Consider the following 20,394-nt stretch of genomic DNA (forward strand, 5'->3'; position numbering starts at 1 on the left):
AAAACTCGTAAAAATTTACAGCAGTAAAAATAACCCGTTATAGGGTATTCACAAACTCATTTGTGATACCAATTGCTTTACATTTATTTCCATGCCCATTCATGATCGATAAGTAATTGCCTCGATTTTCTTTTTGACATCGGGTTGGATGCTATCTGATTTCTAGAACTTTCAATAAAGAGTGAGACTGGATATAAATGGAAAGGATTTGAACATTTTGTTTTTTAATCAATGACCAGAGCTTATCTCTTATTTAACACTCATTTGAAGTTTTGATTGAATAATTGCATTATTAAATTAAATGACATTTTATGAAATAGATTACCGCTTGCTTGTCATCAGTTTTATTATAAAATGCCAGTAACTTAGATCCGCAAACCGGAACCATCACTTTACTCTATTTTATGCTATTTTTAGGCTGTTAACCGAAAATGAAAGTAGATTTTAATTAAATTATGATAATAACTATGCAAGTGAAATCTGAATATAGTTTACGGACATAACCTAATGCCTAGTGTTTTCCTACAGGCTTAAGTAAGAACGCTTGTGCAGCCGTTTCGGAGTTTATTGGCAAAATTTGTTAATTTATAAGTATAGATGAGAATCTATTCACATTTGAGATGCTAATTACGTATTGCTGTAAATTCCACGCCTTACTGAAAGTCCTAGGATGAAAGAGAATTCTAAATTAACCTCCAAAGTTGGTCAAAATAGCATTTAGTCCATTGAAGCACTAATTTTTGCATGATTTTTGGCATAGAAGTCCTTTAGGGCAGGCCTGCCCCTAAATTAAAGGAAATTTTGATTTAGGGAATAATTTAAAACAAGATTTTTATGGGCACCCCTGCAAATGTTTAAGTCAATTTTTTATGTCCCATTGCCATTACCCAGACATCAAGTATTTAGGACCTTCATACAAAGGATGTATCTGTAAATACTGAGGTAGGGTCATATGAACATACAGTTGACTAGAACTAAAGATAGATTAAAGTAATTTAATATTTATTAATCAAATCTGAAATGACGCCATTTTGTTTTGCTATTGTTTTGTTTTGTTGCTTTGTTTACTTCCGGTCAGTAGTGCCCCCTAGGGGTAAACCCCAGTCCTAATTCTGGTTACCAGGGTTGCAAAAGCGCCCCCTGGAAAAACAAGTTTCACCAGCCAATCAAAATCTTGTTTTTCGCATCCTTAAACCAATCAAATTAACGCTGGACTGTCTTTTAAATTCTGACCAATGAAATTGCAGTATTTTCTTAAGATTAGGAAAGACCTACCATTTTAGCGTCACTTTCAAAAAATTTTTCAGTGCACACAGACGTCAAAATTTTTCAGCCATTTGTTGCGTATTTTTTATATAAATTATACCAACTAACCTTACCCAATGTTGTAATGTAAATTGGAAATCGAAAGTGAAACTGGTGACGTGTTTCAACGCCCTTTGAACTTTCTGTGCCATTTATAGATTGGGAAAAAACCTGTGACTCTCTGATTCAAAATGGCGGATTACCAACATCTCCGAGTGTTCTTTGACATTCCTGATTGGTAGGGTAAACTGATCGTGAGTCGGACGCGATCATGAGTCGGACACCAACTTTGTTCAACATTTACTATCGCATCCTTTGCTTTATGAATAAACTATCAACAGATATCGTTTTTGTTGTCTTTTGGTTATTAGAGTTATCGCGCTTTACACACAGTGTCATCCGGGTCTTTCTGCTGCAGCGTCAAGAAGTGGCAACTTCAAACACGGTAAAATGAGGCACCCATTAAGGGGTTTTAATCCTTTTTGATATCTTTTTATTCATTTCATTTCTGTATTTTAAGACTACGTGATTTACAGCGACGAGGCGAAACGTTTCAATTCATACATTGTTGAGTGTAACGGAGCCAGAGACCAAGTGCTATTTTACATCAGCCTAGACTGTTCTGCTTTCTGTGAAGGATGTTTTTTCTGTGAACCCGTTTCCCCCGTGTGCGCGTGCTCGGCACACAGATCCAGTTAGACTCTTCGTGTGATTTCCCCATTTGACTTTAGGCAGAGACCTACATTTATAAATCATGCCTGGACAAGACGAAGAAGTCCGATTCGTGACATAGAGAAATGGGCCGCAGCCAAAAAATTGTCGGAAAAAACTATTGAAAGCCTGCTCGAATTAGGCTTCGATTCAATGGAAGCGTTGAGCCTAATTACAGACGACGACCTGCATGATACGGTTATTCCTAGAGGTCAGAAAAAACTCCTACTGCACGCAGTAAAAGCCACATTTCCTGAGGGAGCCGCCGCTGCCCAAACAAGAAATCCGGTTGACATCAACAGCAGTGCCAATAACCCCGTTACTGAGGACTTAGGGCAGCCCTTAAACATCGGTGACAAAGACCAGTTTGTGAACGACGTATTGAGAAATCTGCAGCCCCAAGATCAACCCCCTGCTGCTCAAAACATACCAGGTATGTACTCATGGCAAGATCCTCAGGTTTATTTAAAATCATTAGATTCTGTGGGTTTGGGGGACAACAATTATTTAGACATAACAGACTTTGTTAACAGTTCACATGCAACTGAAGAAAGGGTGGTGTCAAAAGACGGTGAGGGACAATTAATATACAAATCTGGCCCAGCTAAGCCAAAATTAGAAAGTATTTCTATTTGTCAATGGTCCACTGCCAACTTGGCTATTATGAATAAATTACTTCAAGGGGGTAGTTTGACTCATACAAGTCTCCTGGATTACTTGTCCTATACCACTCGGGTTTACCAGTTATTGTCTGTTCATGACACCAGGTCAGTGTTCCTATATGACAGAGAATATAGAAAGCTGCAAGCTTTACACAAATTTCGCTGGGGCACAGATATCCCCCACCTACAAATGGTCCATTTAAGACCCAGGGTTTCCCAAGGGTTTCAGAATAATTTGGCCTCCAAAACCCGCCCAAACTCTCAGCCTTATCCCCCTAGGGCATCGCACAATGCTCAAGGGTTAGAAATTTGTAAACGATTTAATGTAAGAAAGGGCTGTTGTGCGCTGCGTTGTCGCTTTGACCACACCTGCTCTGTGCCAGGTTGCGGTCAGACACATCCCGCATATGACCATGCCACAAAACCAAAAAACCAATAATCACAAAACCTTGCAATGGCCTGAATCTTGCAACCTGGGAGGAAGAACTAACAAATGACTGATAAACCTTTTATTTTAAATGGAATTCAAAACGGCTTTGATATTATAGACCCTTCGCTTTCACCTAAACCCATAGAGCTTGACAATCATTTTTCGGCATCTGAGACAAATGACCTTTATGAAAAAGCTACTTTACAAATCTTACAAGAAATTGAATTAGGGAATTACAATCACGCCCCTTCACCTCCAACAATTGTAAGCCCTCTTGGGGTTATTCCAAAATCTGATGGTGGAGTTCGGCTAATTCACGACTGTAGCAGACCCAAGGGTCGGGCAGTCAACGACTATGTTACAGAACTAGAGAAGCAAAAATATCAGTCAGTTGACGATGCCTGTAAACTAATCGAGAAGGGTTCTTTCTTGGCTAAAGTTGACTTGAAATCAGCTTATCGGTCTGTTCCTATAAGTAAACACAGCATGAAAGTAACAGGCCTTAAATGGAAAATTAACAACCAGATTCAATATCTTTATGACTCTAAATTACCTTTTGGCTCTAAGGTGGCACCCAGCATTTTTCATAGACTATCTCAGGCTGTAAGACGCATGATGTCAAGGCGAGGTTTTGTAGTTGTTGTTTATTTGGACGATTTTTTGATTTGTGAGAAATCCAGAGATAGGTGTGCAAAGGCAATGAGGGTCCTTGTTAGTCTTCTAAGAAAATTGGGTTTCTCAATAAACTGGCAAAAAAGTTGTAGACCCAAGCCAGGTCTTAGTTTTCTTAGGCATTGAAATAGACACTGTTAATTTAGAACTTAGACTGCCTAACGATAAATTATTGCAATTAAAACAAGAATTGGCATCATTTTTGCACCGTACACGTGCCTCAAAGCGCCAACTTCAATCTCTAGTGGGAAAATTGAACTGGGCCGCCGCTGTGGTCTATGGCGGGAGAGTGTTCCTCCGTCGACTAATTAATGCTTTTTCCCCACTTAAGCATAAAGCGCACAAAACCATTCTTACTTCTGCAGTGAGGGCAGACATTGAATGGTGGCATACTTTTATGGCCTCATTTAATGGTCGCTCTTTGATGCTCCACAAAAGCCCCATTACCACTGTCCACACAGATGCATGTGTAGAAGGGGGGGCAGGCTCCTGGCTACAGGACTGGTTCTATTGCAATTGGCAGATGGATTGCCCATCTGCAGCTAATATGCACATAAATGAAAAAGAAACTTTAGCTGTCGTGCTCGCAGCACTACGCTGGTCCAAGTTATGGACAAATCACAATGTATTGTTCTTTTGCGACAACTCAGCTACAGTTGCATGTATAAATAAGGGGTCATCAAAAAACAAAACCCTCATGAACTATATCCGTGTACTTTTCTGGCTGTCTGCAATAAATAACTTTAAAATAACTGTTAAACATATACCTGGCAAAGCAAATGTGACAGCAGACCAATTATCAAGATTACATGAACAACAAACGTTTTCCAAATTATTTACACAAGACAGTTTTCCCAATGCCTCTTATGGTCATATGTCTAAGGCTACATCTGCTCTTCTTTTCAGAAGACATGCTCCAAGACACCAGAGCCAATTTAGATGCCACAGTGGCTAAATTCAGGAAAAGCGCTCTTGCTGACTCGACAAAAAGGACTTACCGAACTTATTTGGTGGCCTATATGAAATTTTGTACTCTGATGCACATTTCATTAGTGCCCATTTCACCACAAAACCTGGGTAGATTTGTGGCGTTCTTGTCCTGCAAGTTGTCGTTTAATTCCATAGCAAATTATTTGTCAATTAAGTTCGGTACATACACCTGCAAGCAGGCTACCCAAACCCCCTAAATACTTTTTATGCACAGAACATCATTAAGGGGGCAAAAAGAATTATGGGAGTTACGACGAAATCAAAGCTCCCTATTACCCTGATGCTTTTGTCAAAAATCCATTCAGTATTAGATTTTTCGAGATCTCAGGATATAACTTTTTGGGCAGCTTGCCTAGTAGCTTTTTTCTCATTTTTCAGGAAATCTAATTTATTTGCTCCTTCAGATACCTTATTCAACCAAAACAGGCACTTATCCCGTAATAATGTATCTTTTTGTTCTACGGGAGCCCTGATTAAAGTTTCCTGGTCAAAAACTATTCAGTTTAATCAGCGAACACTTCAGATTCCCCTACCCCATATTCCCAACTCAAAATTTTGCCCTTGCTGCATTTTAAAGTTAACTTTTATCCTTCACACACCAGCAAGCCCCATCCCCTGTTCAGCCTTTTTATTTCGGGAAGGACAAAACTTAAAATTGTTGACTTACAACTTATTTCTATCCAAGTTAAAATATTCATTACGCCAAGTTGGTGTGGACTCATCTGCTTATTCGGGGCATAGCTTTAGAAGGGGTGGCGCTTCCTTCGCTTTAGAGTGTGGTCTCCCTTCAGATTTAATTAAATCCCAGGGGGACTGGGCCAGTGATGCTTATCAATTGTACATTGACCCCTCCCTTTCTCACCGGTTGCAGGTAGCTCAGAAATTGGGGGAGGAATTCGGAAAATTTACCAAGTAGTTGATAATATGCAATGTTTTGCAAAAATTTTCTGCTTGCCATGGGTACATACCTTAACATTCTGTATGCATATCAAGTGTTTGCATGCTGTGTTTCAAACATGTGATACCAATTCATTGACTCCTGGATCAGTGACAGAAATCTAACAGTCATGAAGACATAACACTGTGAAATTTGACTTCCACATTCGTATGTCTTTTGTGATTCATGGAGAGCGGACAGACTTTGATATATGACGGTTGTGCTTTCATAACTCCTGTGTCGTGCGTCATCCAGGATCCAGCCATCTGATGATGACCGCCGCTTTCTATCTGTAGTGGGCCTTGGTATCACGAAACATTTTGTGAAGTGACAAAATTTTAAGACTACTGTACAATTGACAATTATGCACTTTGCGTTTACTTGATATTTATTATTGTGTATGTGGACTTGTGAGAATGTGAGTGAAAGAATTTACAAGTGGAGGGGTGATTTATTTTTCCATATTTTTTCATCTCCCCCTTTTTTACCATGTTCTTTTTTTGCTACCCTTTTTTTTTTTCATTCCTACCTCTTCATGGTTTGGGAAAATTTTGGAGATTTATCACATGATTTATATTCATAGATATTCAGTGTTCTGCAGTTTATTATGTTCATTATCGCTTATTATGTAATCTGCAGTTTCTATGTGTATTATTGGTTATTATGTAACACTGAAACATATTGATGTTTTACTAAAATAAATCATGTGTTCACCCAAACCATGGTCTTAGTCCTGCTTCTAAGTTGAAGATATAGAGATTAATGATAGATTAAAGTAATTTAATATTTATTAATCAAATCTGAAATGACGCCATTTTGTTTTGCTATTGTTTTGTTTTGTTGCTTTGTTTACTTCCGGTCAGTAGTGCCCCCTAGGGGTAAACCCCAGTCCTAATTCTGGTTACCAGGGTTGCAAAAGCGCCCCCTGGAAAAACAAGTTTCACCAGCCAATCAAAATCTTGTTTTTCGCATCCTTAAACCAATCAAATTAACGCTGGACTGTCTTTTAAATTCTGACCAATGAAATTGCAGTATTTTCTTAAGATTAGGAAAGACCTACCATTTTAGCGTCACTTTCAAAAAATTTTTCGGTGCACACAGACCTCGTCAAAATTTTCCAGCCATTTGTTGCGTATTTTTTATACCACCCCTCCCGCCCAACTTTATGAGAGAAAGTGATTGAGTGAAAGTGATATGAGTGGTTAGTGTAGTGGAGATTTATCACATGATTTATATTTATAGATATTCAGTGTTCTGCAGTTTATTATGTTCATTATCGCTTATTATGTAATCTGCAGTTTCTATGTGTATTATTGGTTATTATGTAACACTGAAACATATTGATGTTTTACTAAAATAAATCATGTGTTCACCCAAACCATGGTCTTAGTCCTGCTTCTAAGTTGAAGATATAGAGATTAATGCTATACATGAGAAACAAGAATCTACATGCCTGTGGCTTAAAGTCAGTGACTGGAATGGATTAAGCTTTTTCTAAAGACTGAAACCAATTTGGCAGTAGGTCAATGCATATATTTTATAACTAGTCTAAGATTAAGTTTCCCTTAATTTTATACAAATTTAATGTAAAAAAAAATATTTTTGCATTATATGTGGAAACTTTTTGTTTTGTTGATGTACGTGTCAGAATGTCAAAGAAGAAATTCCTAGCATTTGATAAGATTTTCATTTAAACTCATTTACTGGAAGTTGTGATGTTTATTAGTTTTCCATGAATAGTTTATCAAGTGGCAGATATGTCAACTCAGTGGGGTCCAAAATAAAATCTGTATTTACTGAAACAAGAGTGTGTGACTGGACACGGGGAAATAACAGGATTTATAGGAATTTTGTGAATTTGACATGAAAATTAAATAAGGGGGCGTTTCAGAACAAGTCAGTAACAGGTCACCGTTTCTGTTAGGCTGACCATAGGGTAGTGAGACGATCACATTCCACCAAGACTTTGTCATTTTGTCCTGTAAACAAAATGGCCACTGACAGAGAATGTCTTGACGCTTTAAAAAGCATTTAAAGAAGTTTACTAGCTAGGTTTTGTTGAAAGACAATCTAGATAAATAGTAATGAAAATATTTAAGGTAATTCCACCCTCCTGTGATGTCATAGGTTTTTGCAAAAACTAGCTGTTATTAAATTAAATTCATACCCCGATAGCACAATATATTTTGAAAGAATGGTTTTCCATAGATGTAATGACAAATATTGTTAAGTAAAAGAATTTAAAAAATGCATATTTCCTTTACTTAATAAAATTATTCATTCTTTAAAAAATGTTGACAAGGGCAATAACTCCTGCACAGGTAGCTTCATTCAGCATTTTCTTTATCGTACTTCTAATGTTAAATAGTTTCCCTGATATTCACAATTCAAAGCAAGTATTTAGGAACTTTCAGCATCATAATTATGCATTTGACTCAGTTTTTAGAAAATATTTATGATACATTTGCTGTTTACAAAAAAATGTACAATTTTTCATGTTGACAAATGCTTCTGATTATTTACATCTCCCATCTTAAATAATATGGAGACCTATACATTTTTGGAAATAATTGGCAAATTTAAACTATATTAAATGAAAATAAATTTAATTTTTGTACTTTTAACCATTAAAATTGTAAGGGTGGAAATACCTTAAAAGGGCAAATTTTTGTATACTTAAAACATGGTACATGTATCTTGTGTTTGTAAAAAATGTAGTTCACTATAACATAAATAATGTCTAGATACTGTAGATCACTTAATTTTCGCAAGATAGTCATTGACTCTTGATAAATTACATATAAGGCCATTCCAAGTTTTTTCTATGTTTAGCGTCCGTGTGCGCCTTGGTTTTTGATACCCCAAATAAGAAAAAACACACAACATCAGGAGTCCTGAAATTGATTAATTTAATTGAAATTTTTAAATTTTGTCAATTTCTTCAAATAATTCTGTACAGTAAGTTATATTGGGTGTTTTTTAAGCATTCAATCCCTTGTTTTTGCTTAAGAGTAGATATTTCTTCTATTAAAGCAGTTTAGTTAGATCAAATCATTTGAAGGGCGTCATTTTTATCACTTTTAAGCCTTTGTTTTATGTTTTGGCTTGTGTGTTTTTTGCGAATAGGTAGGTAGGTTTTTGAAAGATGGGTGGATGCTAAACAGAGAAAAAACTTGGACTGGCCTAAGCAAGACAAAATTTTCACTAATTGTGCTTATTGCTAATCCTAAGGAATACTTTTATCAGTCTTGAGAATTTAATTTTCGCCAGCACACCGTCGCCCTTAATTTATGCGAAAATAAGGTTCTTGCAAATAAAAAGATATTAACAGTATAATATATGAGAAATTAATTTATTTAAATTTGTATCCTGTACTTGTAGGTTGTTTGACAGGGAGTGGAGATGTTGTTCACAATGCAACCTGGCAGGAGGATGATTGTACTTCCTGTAGATGTGTGAATGGAAAAGCAGAGTGCAAGTCTATGTTTTGTGAGACCAGATGTTCCAGCCCCAGGAGAATCTCTGGCCAGTGCTGCCCTGTCTGTGATGGCATGTATCTGTCAGACTCTCTTCCCAATTATAGTAAACCATTTACTGATAAATCTGCAGTAAAATTCAACCTTTACCCTAGCTTAGTACCTCTCCACATGCAATCATGTACCACCACAAAATGCCACCTCCATAGCTGAAAGCTCAATTAGTGAGCCTCTCTATTAGTTGTTTGTCTTTTTGTAATGTCTTCTGGTGAAGAGCCAGTGGGTTAGTTTCAGCTAAACTTGGTATAGGGTATCCTTGGATAAAGGAGCTTTATGTTTATCTTTAAGTTTATTCTTATGATTGGCCATATACCATCTTCAGGAGATGATTATGAAAAAGTGAAAATTGGATGGAATCAGGCTGTGTTATAGAAAATTTTTTGTTTACCATCTCCCTACCGACTGGCTAAAAACCTTAATCTCCAGGAAACAATTTATTATGCCCCGCTTTGAAGAATGGAGAGCATATTGCTTTAATTGCTGCTGTCTGTTGGTTGGTTGGTCTGTCGGTCCACTTATTTTCTTCATAACCGTTGCACATTCTGAAATGAAATTCAGCATATTGATTTATCATAAGAATATCTAGGCCAAGATCTGTTTTGGATATGATCGAGCAATTTGGCACAGATTTATGCCCCTTGGACTTAGAAAAATTCAATTTATTTGGGGGAGGGGGGCATTAGTGTTTTACAAACATCTTTTATTTTACTTTTTTCCCCCTCAATCTTGTCAACAAATATGTTTTAAGTTGCTGGGGGAAAAATTCTCTACCTACCTTTGAACCCAATTTATTTTTTGTGAGTCGGGAGAATGCAAACAATCATTATTTTAAAAATCTCTTCAAGAACCACTGGATCAGAAAAATATGCAAATTTTTTGAGAGCTGTCTGACAAGAAAATTTTGAAAGGATTCATTTTCAATTTGATTTTGATGGATATCAAAATATGGTGACCTACTTTTGAATATCTCAGGTACTTATGGGCTTAGAATCATCAAACTTTGTCATTGATTCATCTTGGTTGTTCAGGAAACGTCAACACAAAAAAGTAGGTCACCATGACCTACTTTTGACATTTTATGGCTATATTTAAGTATTGGCCTAGAATTTTTAAACTTTGTCAGTTGAGGCATGTTGGGTTTTCGGAGAATGTCGACCAAAAAGTAGGTCACATTGACCTACTTTTGAATATCTCGGGTACTTATTGGCTTAGAATCATCAGACTTTGTCAGTTAGTGCATCTTGGCTTTTCAGAGAACGTCATCGAAAAAGTAGGTCATGGTGACCTACATGTGACATTTTATGGCTATATTTAAGTATCTCGGTTAATTATTGGCTTAGATTCATCAAAACTTTGTCCGTTTATGCATATTGGGTTTTCAGAGAATGTCGACCAAAAGCTTAGAATCATCAGTCTTTGTCAATTAAAGCATCTTGAGTCTTCAGAAAATTTCAATCAAAAAGTAGGTCACTGTGATCTACTTATGGTATTTTATAGCTATATTGAAATACACATGTACATGTACCTTCAGTCCTAACTGGCTAAGAATCATCAAATTTTGTCAGTTGATGCATCTTGTGTCTTATTAACTTAGAGTTAAATGTATTATATTTAGCGTGTACAATATTTGGCAGAAAATGATTTTTGAACAAGTTAGCGTAGATTTGGTTTAGCGCATTTCTTAATGTTCTTATAAATGTATTATGTTTAAGACATTTAGCATTGTACTTGAATTAGCGGAAGTTTCTTTCCGCCAAAAACGCTGAAAAAGGATACACCGCCAAATGTTATACGTTTACAGTATTGGCTTCAAATAGAAGTGGTAGATTGTACAATTTATCAGAAGAGCAATTCAAGGCCCTTGGGCCTCTTGTTAAATATTTTCTGAAATAGATATACTGTATTTAATTTTTTCTTTTATATTATACTAAATAACTTAAAGTCATAAAAAAGAAAAAATTTTATGTCCTACTACAGCTTAGATACTGGTTTAGGAATGGGAAAATTTTCATCTTAATCGTAAGATTTTTTTTTTTTGAAAAGGGCCACAGTGTCTCCAAAAACCCATAGATATTGTCAATCAGAAACTCCAGCATCTTTTTGATGTCATCTTGATAGAGTACTTCAGTGTACAATCAGAATGATTTTTATGCCCCACCATGAATATGGCTGGGGCATATAGTGTGTGTCATGTCCGTCTTCCGTCCTTCCGTCCTTCCGTCTGTCCTTCCATCACACTTTGCGTTTAGCTCTGTTCAAAGCTAAGTTTCAAAGAAACTATCCAAGATATTTTCATCAAACTTCATATGCTGATAGATATTGATGAAAGCTATGCAACTGCATCAACATTTTTTGACCTTGACCTTTCCTTTGACCTTGACCTCACTTTTCTTAAATTAGTGTTTAGCTCAGTTTTAAACATACCATTCAAGATGGTGTTATCAAACTTCACATATTGACACAAACTTGCACGGATGATGCATCTCGGGATGAACAATACCAGACTTGCTTCGGATGCTGGATCTGACCTACATTTTTCAGATGAGTGACCAGGTTAAAGTTTTTGGAGCAGGTCCATTCCTAAGGAACTATAAGCCCTACTTGGACCATTCCTAAGGAGCTATAAGCCCTACTTGGACCAAACTTGCATGGATGATGCATCTAAGGATGGACACTACGAGACTTGCTTCGGATGCTGGATCTGACCTACATTTTCCAGATGAGTGACCAGGTTAAAGTTTTTGGAGCAGGTCCATTTCCAAGGAACTATAAGCCCTACCCAAACCAAACTTGCACTGATGATGCATCTAGGGATGAACACTACTAGACTTGCTTCAGATGCTGGATCTGACCTACATTTTCTATATTAGTGACCAGGTTAAAGTTTTTGGAGCAGGTTCATTCCTTAGGAACTAAAAGCCCTACTTAGACCAAACTTGCATGGATGATGCATATAGAGATGGACACTACCAGACTTGCTTCGGATGCTGGATCTGACCTACATTTCCATTCCCAAGTAACTATAAGCCCTGCCTGAACCAAACTTGCATGGATGATGCATCTAGGGATGGACACTACCAGACTTGCTTCGGATGCTGGATCTGATCTACATTGTTATTCCCTAATAACTTTAAGCCCTACCTGAACCAAACTTGCATGGATGATGCATCTAGGGATGCATGGACACTACCAGACTTGCTTCGGATGCTGGATCTGACTTACATTTTCATTCCCAAGTAACTAGAAGCCCTGCCTGAACCAAACTTGCATGGATGATGCATCTAGGGATGGACACTACCAGACTTGCTTCGGATGCTGGATCTGACCTATATTTTCATTCCCAAGTAACAATAAGACCTCCATGAACCAATCTTGCAGGGATGATCCGTCTAGGGATGGACACTACCAGACTTGCTTCGGTTGCTGGATCTGACCTATATTTTCATTCCTAAGTAACTATAAGCCCTGCCTGAACCAAACTTGCATGCATCTAGGGACCTCACTTAAATGAAATTAGTGTCAAACTTCATATGCTGATACATACTAATGTAAACAATTCAGCTGCATCACTATTCGAGATATTCTGATCAAATTTTATACACATACAAATTTTCGTGTTGCTTCACTAATATATCCTCGGCGGGGCATTCATGTCCTAGGGACATATTTCTAGTTAACAAAATATTTTTGCAAATGACCAATGACAAGGTAAGTAAATTCAAGAGTTCCATTTTTATTGAAAAAGCAGCTGACATTGATATGGTTGTGTAAAAAGTTGAAAAGTGTTAAGTTTTTAAGTTGTGCGATCAGTCACCTTTCAGATATATAACTAAATGGTTACTCAGCTCAGCCATCAGTTACATTTCAGTCATGCATCTTTCAGGTAACTAAATGGTTACTTAGCTCTGCTATCAGTCACCTTTCAGTCATGCATTTTTCAGGTAATTAAAAGGTTTCTGAGTTCTGCCATCAGTCACCTTCGGTAAGTTCAGTCATGCATCTTTCAGGTAACTAAATGGTTACTCAGCTCTGCCATCATTCAGTCATGCATCTTTCATGTAACTAAATGGTTACTCAGCTCTGCCATCAGTCATCTGTCAGTCATGCATCATCAAGTAATTAAATGGTTTCTGAGCTCTGCCATCAGTCACCTTCAGTGAGTTCAGTCATCCATCTTTCAGGTAACTAAATGGTTACTCAGCTCTGCCATCAGTTACATTTCAGTCTTGCACCTTTCAGGTAACTAAATGGTTACTCAGCTCTGCCATCCATTACCTTCCAGTCATGCACCTTTCAGGTAACTAATTGGTCAATGAGCTCTGCCATCAGTTATCTTTCAGCCATGCACCTTTCAGGTAACTAAAAGGCAGAGTTTGATGGAACACTGTGCCTAATTTGTTTTTTTTTCTTTTGTTGAGTTTATCAAGAGTGCAGTTGATAATTAAGGTTCTTTTTATTGAATATTTTTAGATGATGATTCCTTCAGGAAGAGAGATCAGTGTCCAGATCTAAACAAATGTTCCCTGAACTGTCTAAGTGGCTTCCAGCTCAACGAAGAAAGTTGCTACATTTGTAAATGCAAGCCAGGTGATTAGTTTAAGAATTTTTTTTTTTTATATTTTCAACTGGAAATTTTTACAATATTCTTTATAAATCACATGCCCTAGCTGTATTTGACCATGTGCAAAATATTTCACTTATTCACAAACTCTTCTGAAAAAACTGTCAAAGGAAAAATCATTGTTGATAATATTAAGGCCATAAAACATGGACCCCCAGAAAATCCATAGGTGGGATCAGGTGCTCAGGAGGAGTAAACATCCTTCATTGATTGGTCACAGCTGCTGTAAGCCCTGTGTGTTGAACTGATACACAGAATATTCTGTAGTAAAAAAAAACAGTTTGAAACATGAAACCCAAAATACAACTCATTGTTGATGGGTTTAATTTGTAAACAAGGTCGTTAATGCAGTAAAAACTGTGATAGCAACCCACTGTATTAAGCGACTAATTGTCATATGTGACTGTAAAATTCCTCCCACTGCTTTTCCCTATATATTTTTATATTGCTAACATTTTTAGCTCATCTGAGCTGAAAGCTCAAGTTAGCTTTTCTGATCACTGGCCGTTGTCCGTCGTCCACCCATCCGTCCATTTAGCTGTCAATCCATCTGTAAACTTTTCACATTTCTTGCTTCTCAAGAACCACTGGGCCAATTTTAACCAAACTTGATTCAAAGCATCCTTGCGGGGAGGGGAGTTAGATTATGAATATGAAGGGCCTAGTCCTCCTATAAGGGGAGATAATCAAGATAAGACAAAAAAAAAGATGGGGTCATTGAAAAATTGTCAGTAGCCTGTCCTACTTTATTTAGCTACCAGATCATATTATTGACGATCAAATGATAGGGGAATATTACTATGTAAATAGGGAAAGTTGGCTTTGGAAAAGCCAGTCATTTTGTTTGTCCTGCAATGGATATTAGACCTGGATGTTGTGGAGATAAATTCATGGATGAGGGTGTCAAATCTTCTTCTTTTTAGCTAATTGTTACTTAGACTGCAAGGATGGTTACAAACTGGACTCCAAAGGAATGGAAATTTGTGAGTGCGCCAAACCTTATTCTATCTGCCCATCGCTGGAAAACTGTAAAAAACAATGTACATACGGACTAAAAGTGGCTAACAATGGTTGTCAGAAGTGTAGCTGTAACAAGTGTCCACCATTTTCATGTGGCAAAAAGTGTGCAAATGGTTACACGGAAAATCATCAGGACTGTAAACTTTGTAAATGTAAAGGTATGCACACTAATCTTTGTAAATAAGGTATGCACTGTAATATAAACAAAAAACACTACTGTAGAAACAGAAATGTTTGTGGGGGATTAAATTTTGTTCAACTTTTTCAAATTTTGGTCACCTCAGTACAGACCCTGAAACGTTCTACTTTCCCACCTGAAGGGTGAACGAACGCTGAACAAACGGTGAATGAACGCAGAGTGAACGGTGAGTGAACAATGTGCGAACGCTGAACGCAACTTGGTGAACAATGTGTGAACAGTGAGTGAATGCAGAACGCGAACGGAGCACAAACGCGAGCGCAAAGTGAATGGTGAACGAACGGTGAATGCAAGATGAACGATTTATTCGGAATGCCTCCGATTTTTTCCTTGCATTGAGATTATTCTTTTATTCTATAATTCTAATTCCAGGTGTTTTAATATAAATAAACAATAGATAAATTTATAAATAAATAAATTAATTAAAAAAACCATTTTTTCTGTTCATATATGTACCTATGTTTTAAATCGATATTTTAATAACATGATTTTAATTGCCGTAAAACATGTGTATTTGTTACCGAATGCGTGTAGTTTTAATATAAAATTAATCTACTTATATAGTAAATATGCTTATTCTTTTGACTAATAAAATAATGTGGACTTTAGAAGATAAAACTACTACTTATAGAATGAATTAATTACATTGTACGCGGTTGAGACAACCATATATGTATTTCCTTGCCAAGGCAATTCTGAGTAAAATAACGGATTTTTTTTTTTTAAATTCACAGTTGTCTGTCGACGTATTGCATAAAAACTCTCGTTTGTTTTAAATTCTAATGCAAAATATTCCATATTTGTGTGTCTTTTGTATTCTTTTATCATGATTATTTTAGCTAACTTCTGTAAACATTTCCCGGCCTTGATTATACTCGGTCATTAGATGATGAAAAGAGGCATTCAAATTATTTGTAATAGATTAAATTTTCAAAACTAAATAAGTAATGTGCTGTCATAGTTTTTATTGAACAGAGAAATGTACGAGAGAAAGAGAGAGAGATACCCCCTCAATTCTCAGATATCTGTTGTATCAATTAAAAATTCTTATTATTTTTCCTAAATATTCCAAGCAGTAAAGGTAATCAATTTTTTTTAGATTAACAGATCCATTTGACAGTAATCATTGGCTTTTATTTTCCATCAAGTTCACACGGTTCACAGGAAGTCCACGTGCTAGTAGCATGCTTGTCCTGTCAATCAAAATCATTCGACACAGTGGATGTGTGGAAATCGCATTTCACCGAACATGCCGAAGGCAAAGAGTCACTTAGTATTTCCAAGGAGTTTTAATATTTTTCCCTATCATTTCTAGATCTGATTTTTGAATTCCTGCAGAAAAAATAAAGAATGGGAATATATACTTGGAAGGATTAAGTTTTAAATTGAATTTGAAACATATTCCCTGCCAATTTAAAATACTACTGTCGGCACAAGTGTTTTCTAAAATACTATTCTTTAATGACCGTTTGATGTTTGTTTGAAGACTGATTTTCTTGTGTTACAATACACATTAAATATTAATCAAAATATACTGAAAATACTCACTAAGAATTTAAGGGGGGGGGTCTTAATTATACTGAATGGCAAACATTTATTTAAACATATGTTTAGGTAAGGTGAAAGAAGGAATTTTCCTTCTCTAATAATAGACTATTTTAAACAGTTGGTCTTTTCTAAAATTTAAAATCACACCATCAATTTAATTAGCTCTAAAGATACTTAATTTACTGAATATTTGCAGTATTGTTCATAATTCTCAGACCTACGTGTACTTTGAAATACGAGTTACTGTAGAAATAATTTTTTGTGTATTTTTTTCTTGTAAAAGACTTGGATTAATTATTATACATCCATTAATGATTTGTCATCTTTAAAATTACAACAAATTGAAGCATTTGTACATTGCCCTTTTTAAAAATTTATATTTTAGCATCGTTCTACATACATGTAGGTACTTAATGTATTATTTTACAATGAAATTTCATGACATAAGTAGCAGCTGAGTTATAATAATAAAAATATAAATATCATAGATAATTTTTGCAATGAAATAATTATTCTTCAAACACGATATCTAAGTTATTGAATTAATAAATTGTAAATCCTTACCATCAAAAAGATAAGTCCTTTCACTTCGGAGTTCCGAATGATAATGAAGACTGAACGATAAGTGAACGTTGAACGCAAAGTAAACGGAACGAAGAGCAAATGGTGAACGTATTTTGAACGGTTAATGCAAGTGAATTGGTCTCTGCATTAGCAACTTTTAATTTTATCAAAAATAAGTAACAAGATGTGTTTGTGAAACACTATGCACCCGGTGGCAACAAAGTTCGAAAAAAACTTCTTTTTAGCATTTAGGTAACAGTCAATGTCACAAGGTCATTGAACTCAATTAGTGGAGTAGGCATATCAAATACCACGTCTCTATCTCCTATGGTTTAAAAGTTATGGCGAAAGTTCCAAAAAGCTATTTTGAGCATATGGATCACAATCAAGGTCACTAGGTCATTGATCTTGGTGTCACTTGAAAGAACTTTATTAGTGGAGTAAGCATATCGAATATGAAGTCTCTATCTCCTATGGTTCAAAGGTAATGGCGAAAATTCGAAAAATCCATTTTTAGCATATAGGTCAAAGTCACAAGGTCATTAACCTCGCTCGCATTAATCTCCCTCTAGATCCGCCACTACTTTTCTTCTCTTTGCTTTCTTATTTTGGTGTGAGATGTGGTGGGAAAAGGCTTGGCATATTGTAAAACGCACTTCATCGTCGTCTGTTGGAACAAAATCTCCCAATACTAATTCTGTCAGATAATAAATTAGCATTTAATCATATTTTTGAAAAATTTCCATTGGAAATGTATACATATATACACATCATTTTAAGGGTCCTCCACACCATGTGACTTGTGACGTATATAGAGAAAAAATACTTTTACTTCCGGTTTTATTTCGATTTTGCATCGGCGAATTGCCTGGAAACCGCTTGTAAGAGAGTCTTCGAAAGAGAAAGTATGTAGCACACTCATAACAATGAACACATGGCATGGTCACGGAGTGACCGATAGAAAAAGATGTCCGTTTTTTCTATAAAAGACAGACAAATGACTGGGTTTATGTTACATAATAATTCGTAAACAACGAGTGCCGGTATGACGGGAACTTTTAGGTTATTTATACTTTCAGGCTAATCAACCCACTGTCATATGATCGTCAACATCATCTCATTGTGTATAAATAAGATGTCAATATCAACAATTGATTTGCACACTGAAATAAATATGTTTTGAATTTAAATAATACACTCTCCATCTCATTGTGTTTATATAAATATTAATAAATAAGTAAAGTTTTGTGCGTTATTCACTAAAAGTATCCTAATTATATATTTTTCCTATGGAATATATCAAGGGTAAACATGTAAAACATTTCTGAAATTTCAAAACTTCTGATGTTACAAATGTATAGCCGATAATGAGTAACTATTGCAATTATTCTTAGTTAATTGATTTCCTGATAATGATTCTTTTGCATAAAAAGTTTTTGTACAACTGTGTACAACAATTAAAACTAATTGTAATTACTAAACACTGTTATACTACTAATTTAATTATCAAATGAATGAAAGATAACTCCAAGAAACGAACTTTGATACCACTGATTTTGAACAATATTTTTTCTTTTAAATGATATACATTAGTGCATTTAATTTTAATTCAATTTTTTGGTGTAATCTAATTCATTGATTTTGTTTCATTTCATTTAATTTTAACAAAATGATGTCTTCCTTGATTTTTCTCTAGGTGTTTTAGAGAAAATGAGTTCTATTTATTTTTTTATAAATTAAATTAATTTCTCTAAAAAATATGTTGATCGAAAAAATTAGATTTTTATGGTTATTCTGTGAGCATAAAAATATACAATAGGGTAAGATAAAAAATTTTATGCTACATATGAAAACGCCTTGGGAAAATTTTTTTGAAAATTGTTAAATTATTATTTTAAAAATTCCGTATAAATTACATTTTAATCCCTGGTCAGTTTTTAGAGGTTGATATGCTTGTTAAAAGTAATGCTCAATAATATGAGAACATAAGCTGTATGTGTGTGGAGGACCCTTAAAATATATACAAAAATCCTGTTTAAGAGAAAGTAAAGTTGTTTATACATGTATAAAATGCGGTCTTTGCTTTAGACTATGCCCAAAACTGTGCTTTTATGAATGTTAAATTTTTTTTATTAAATTGTTTTAATTTACTCACAGGGCGACTTCAAACTTTCATATCAAATAACCAACCGCCTCCTGGCGGACGGTAATGATATGAGAGAAATTCAGTTTCTCCCATGGGCATAATTATCAACCACTGGTCAAGAAGAATTTTGATACAGAAATTTGCATGTCAAATTAGAGAGAAATTAATGAGTTTATTGTCAGGAGCTAACTGGTAGAGCATCTCTGATCAAGCAGCTGTTATCTCTATCTCTTGGGAGTTGGGCAAAAGAAATCTGCCTTATAATTGCTTGTGTTAAAGACTTCTTGATGGCTAGTCTAATTTTCAAGATAAATTAAGGTCTTTCAATTGGTGTAATGTAATTAAAACAAACTGATGTTTTAAAATACAGTGCATGATTAAAACTAAATTAATATTGTATAATATAATTAAAACTTAATATACATGCGTACAATGTATAATATTTTTTTCATTTTAATTTTTTATGTATTAATTTGCAACAAATTGGAGTGTCATGTCTCACTTAAAGTCTAAAGAATACTTTATTTTTGATGTTTTATTAGATTGAAGCATATTTAATCAGTCATAAAATATGCAATAAACAAAGCTGCAAATGAATATTTGTTAAGCTGTAACTCAGCCAGTTTAGAATTATATGATGTATTATTTGTTATAATTAATACCTACACTGTAAGTCTCTTAGAGATGTGTGTACGTCAAACATGATAAGGGATTGGAAAGGTCATTTAAATCTGTGTCAATCTGGTAATCAAGGCTACCAGCTGATTTTCTTGCACTTTAAACCAATTTATGATTATTGAACAATATTTGATGGGTGTATCATGCTGTGGTGGGGAACTTTATTGTTCCTAAAGAAGTCCAGCAATTCAACTAATTAAAAATTTCAAGGTCTGGATTTGATAAAATCAGACACATTTTTTCACTGCCTTGCTGGATATGATCATTTATTTTCATAACATGCTTTCAACCATTGACATTTGGCAACAGGAGAATAGCCTTTTTCCTTTGAGCTGATCATGTAAATGATGGAAGGGTAGAAAATTAGCACATTTA

The 20,394-nt window shown here is 35.3% G+C and overlaps 1 protein-coding gene and 1 pseudogene across 7 annotated transcripts in view; both read left to right on the forward strand.

Annotated features, from left to right (window-relative positions):
* Nucleotides 1-4,589: 4,589 nt before the first annotated feature.
* On the forward strand, nt 4,590-7,124 carry LOC134264681 (uncharacterized; annotated as a pseudogene).
* Nucleotides 7,125-9,069: 1,945 nt separating this feature from the next.
* LOC134264682 (cysteine-rich motor neuron 1 protein-like) overlaps nt 9,070-20,394 on the forward strand; it is a 29,381-nt gene continuing 18,056 nt past the window's right edge. For 6 of the 7 annotated variants that reach the window (XM_062746941.1, XM_062746944.1, XM_062746942.1 and 3 more), the window contains exons 1-4: nt 9,070-9,256; nt 13,483-13,540; nt 13,714-13,830; nt 14,788-15,042. In XM_062746941.1, coding sequence (XP_062602925.1) covers nt 9,167-9,256; nt 13,483-13,540; nt 13,714-13,830; nt 14,788-15,042 — 520 coding nt within the window. In that variant the 5' untranslated portion in view covers nt 9,070-9,166. The remainder of the gene's footprint in view (nt 9,257-13,482; nt 13,541-13,713; nt 13,831-14,787; nt 15,043-20,394) is intronic. The other variant, XM_062746943.1, reaches the window with a different exon arrangement.

The sequence above is a fragment of the Saccostrea cucullata genome, unplaced genomic scaffold, assembly GCF_032062105.1.
Source record: "Saccostrea cucullata isolate Sc308-1 unplaced genomic scaffold, CSIRO_AGI_Scuc_v1 ctg2191, whole genome shotgun sequence".
Lineage (NCBI taxonomy): Eukaryota > Metazoa > Mollusca > Bivalvia > Ostreida > Ostreidae > Saccostrea > Saccostrea cuccullata.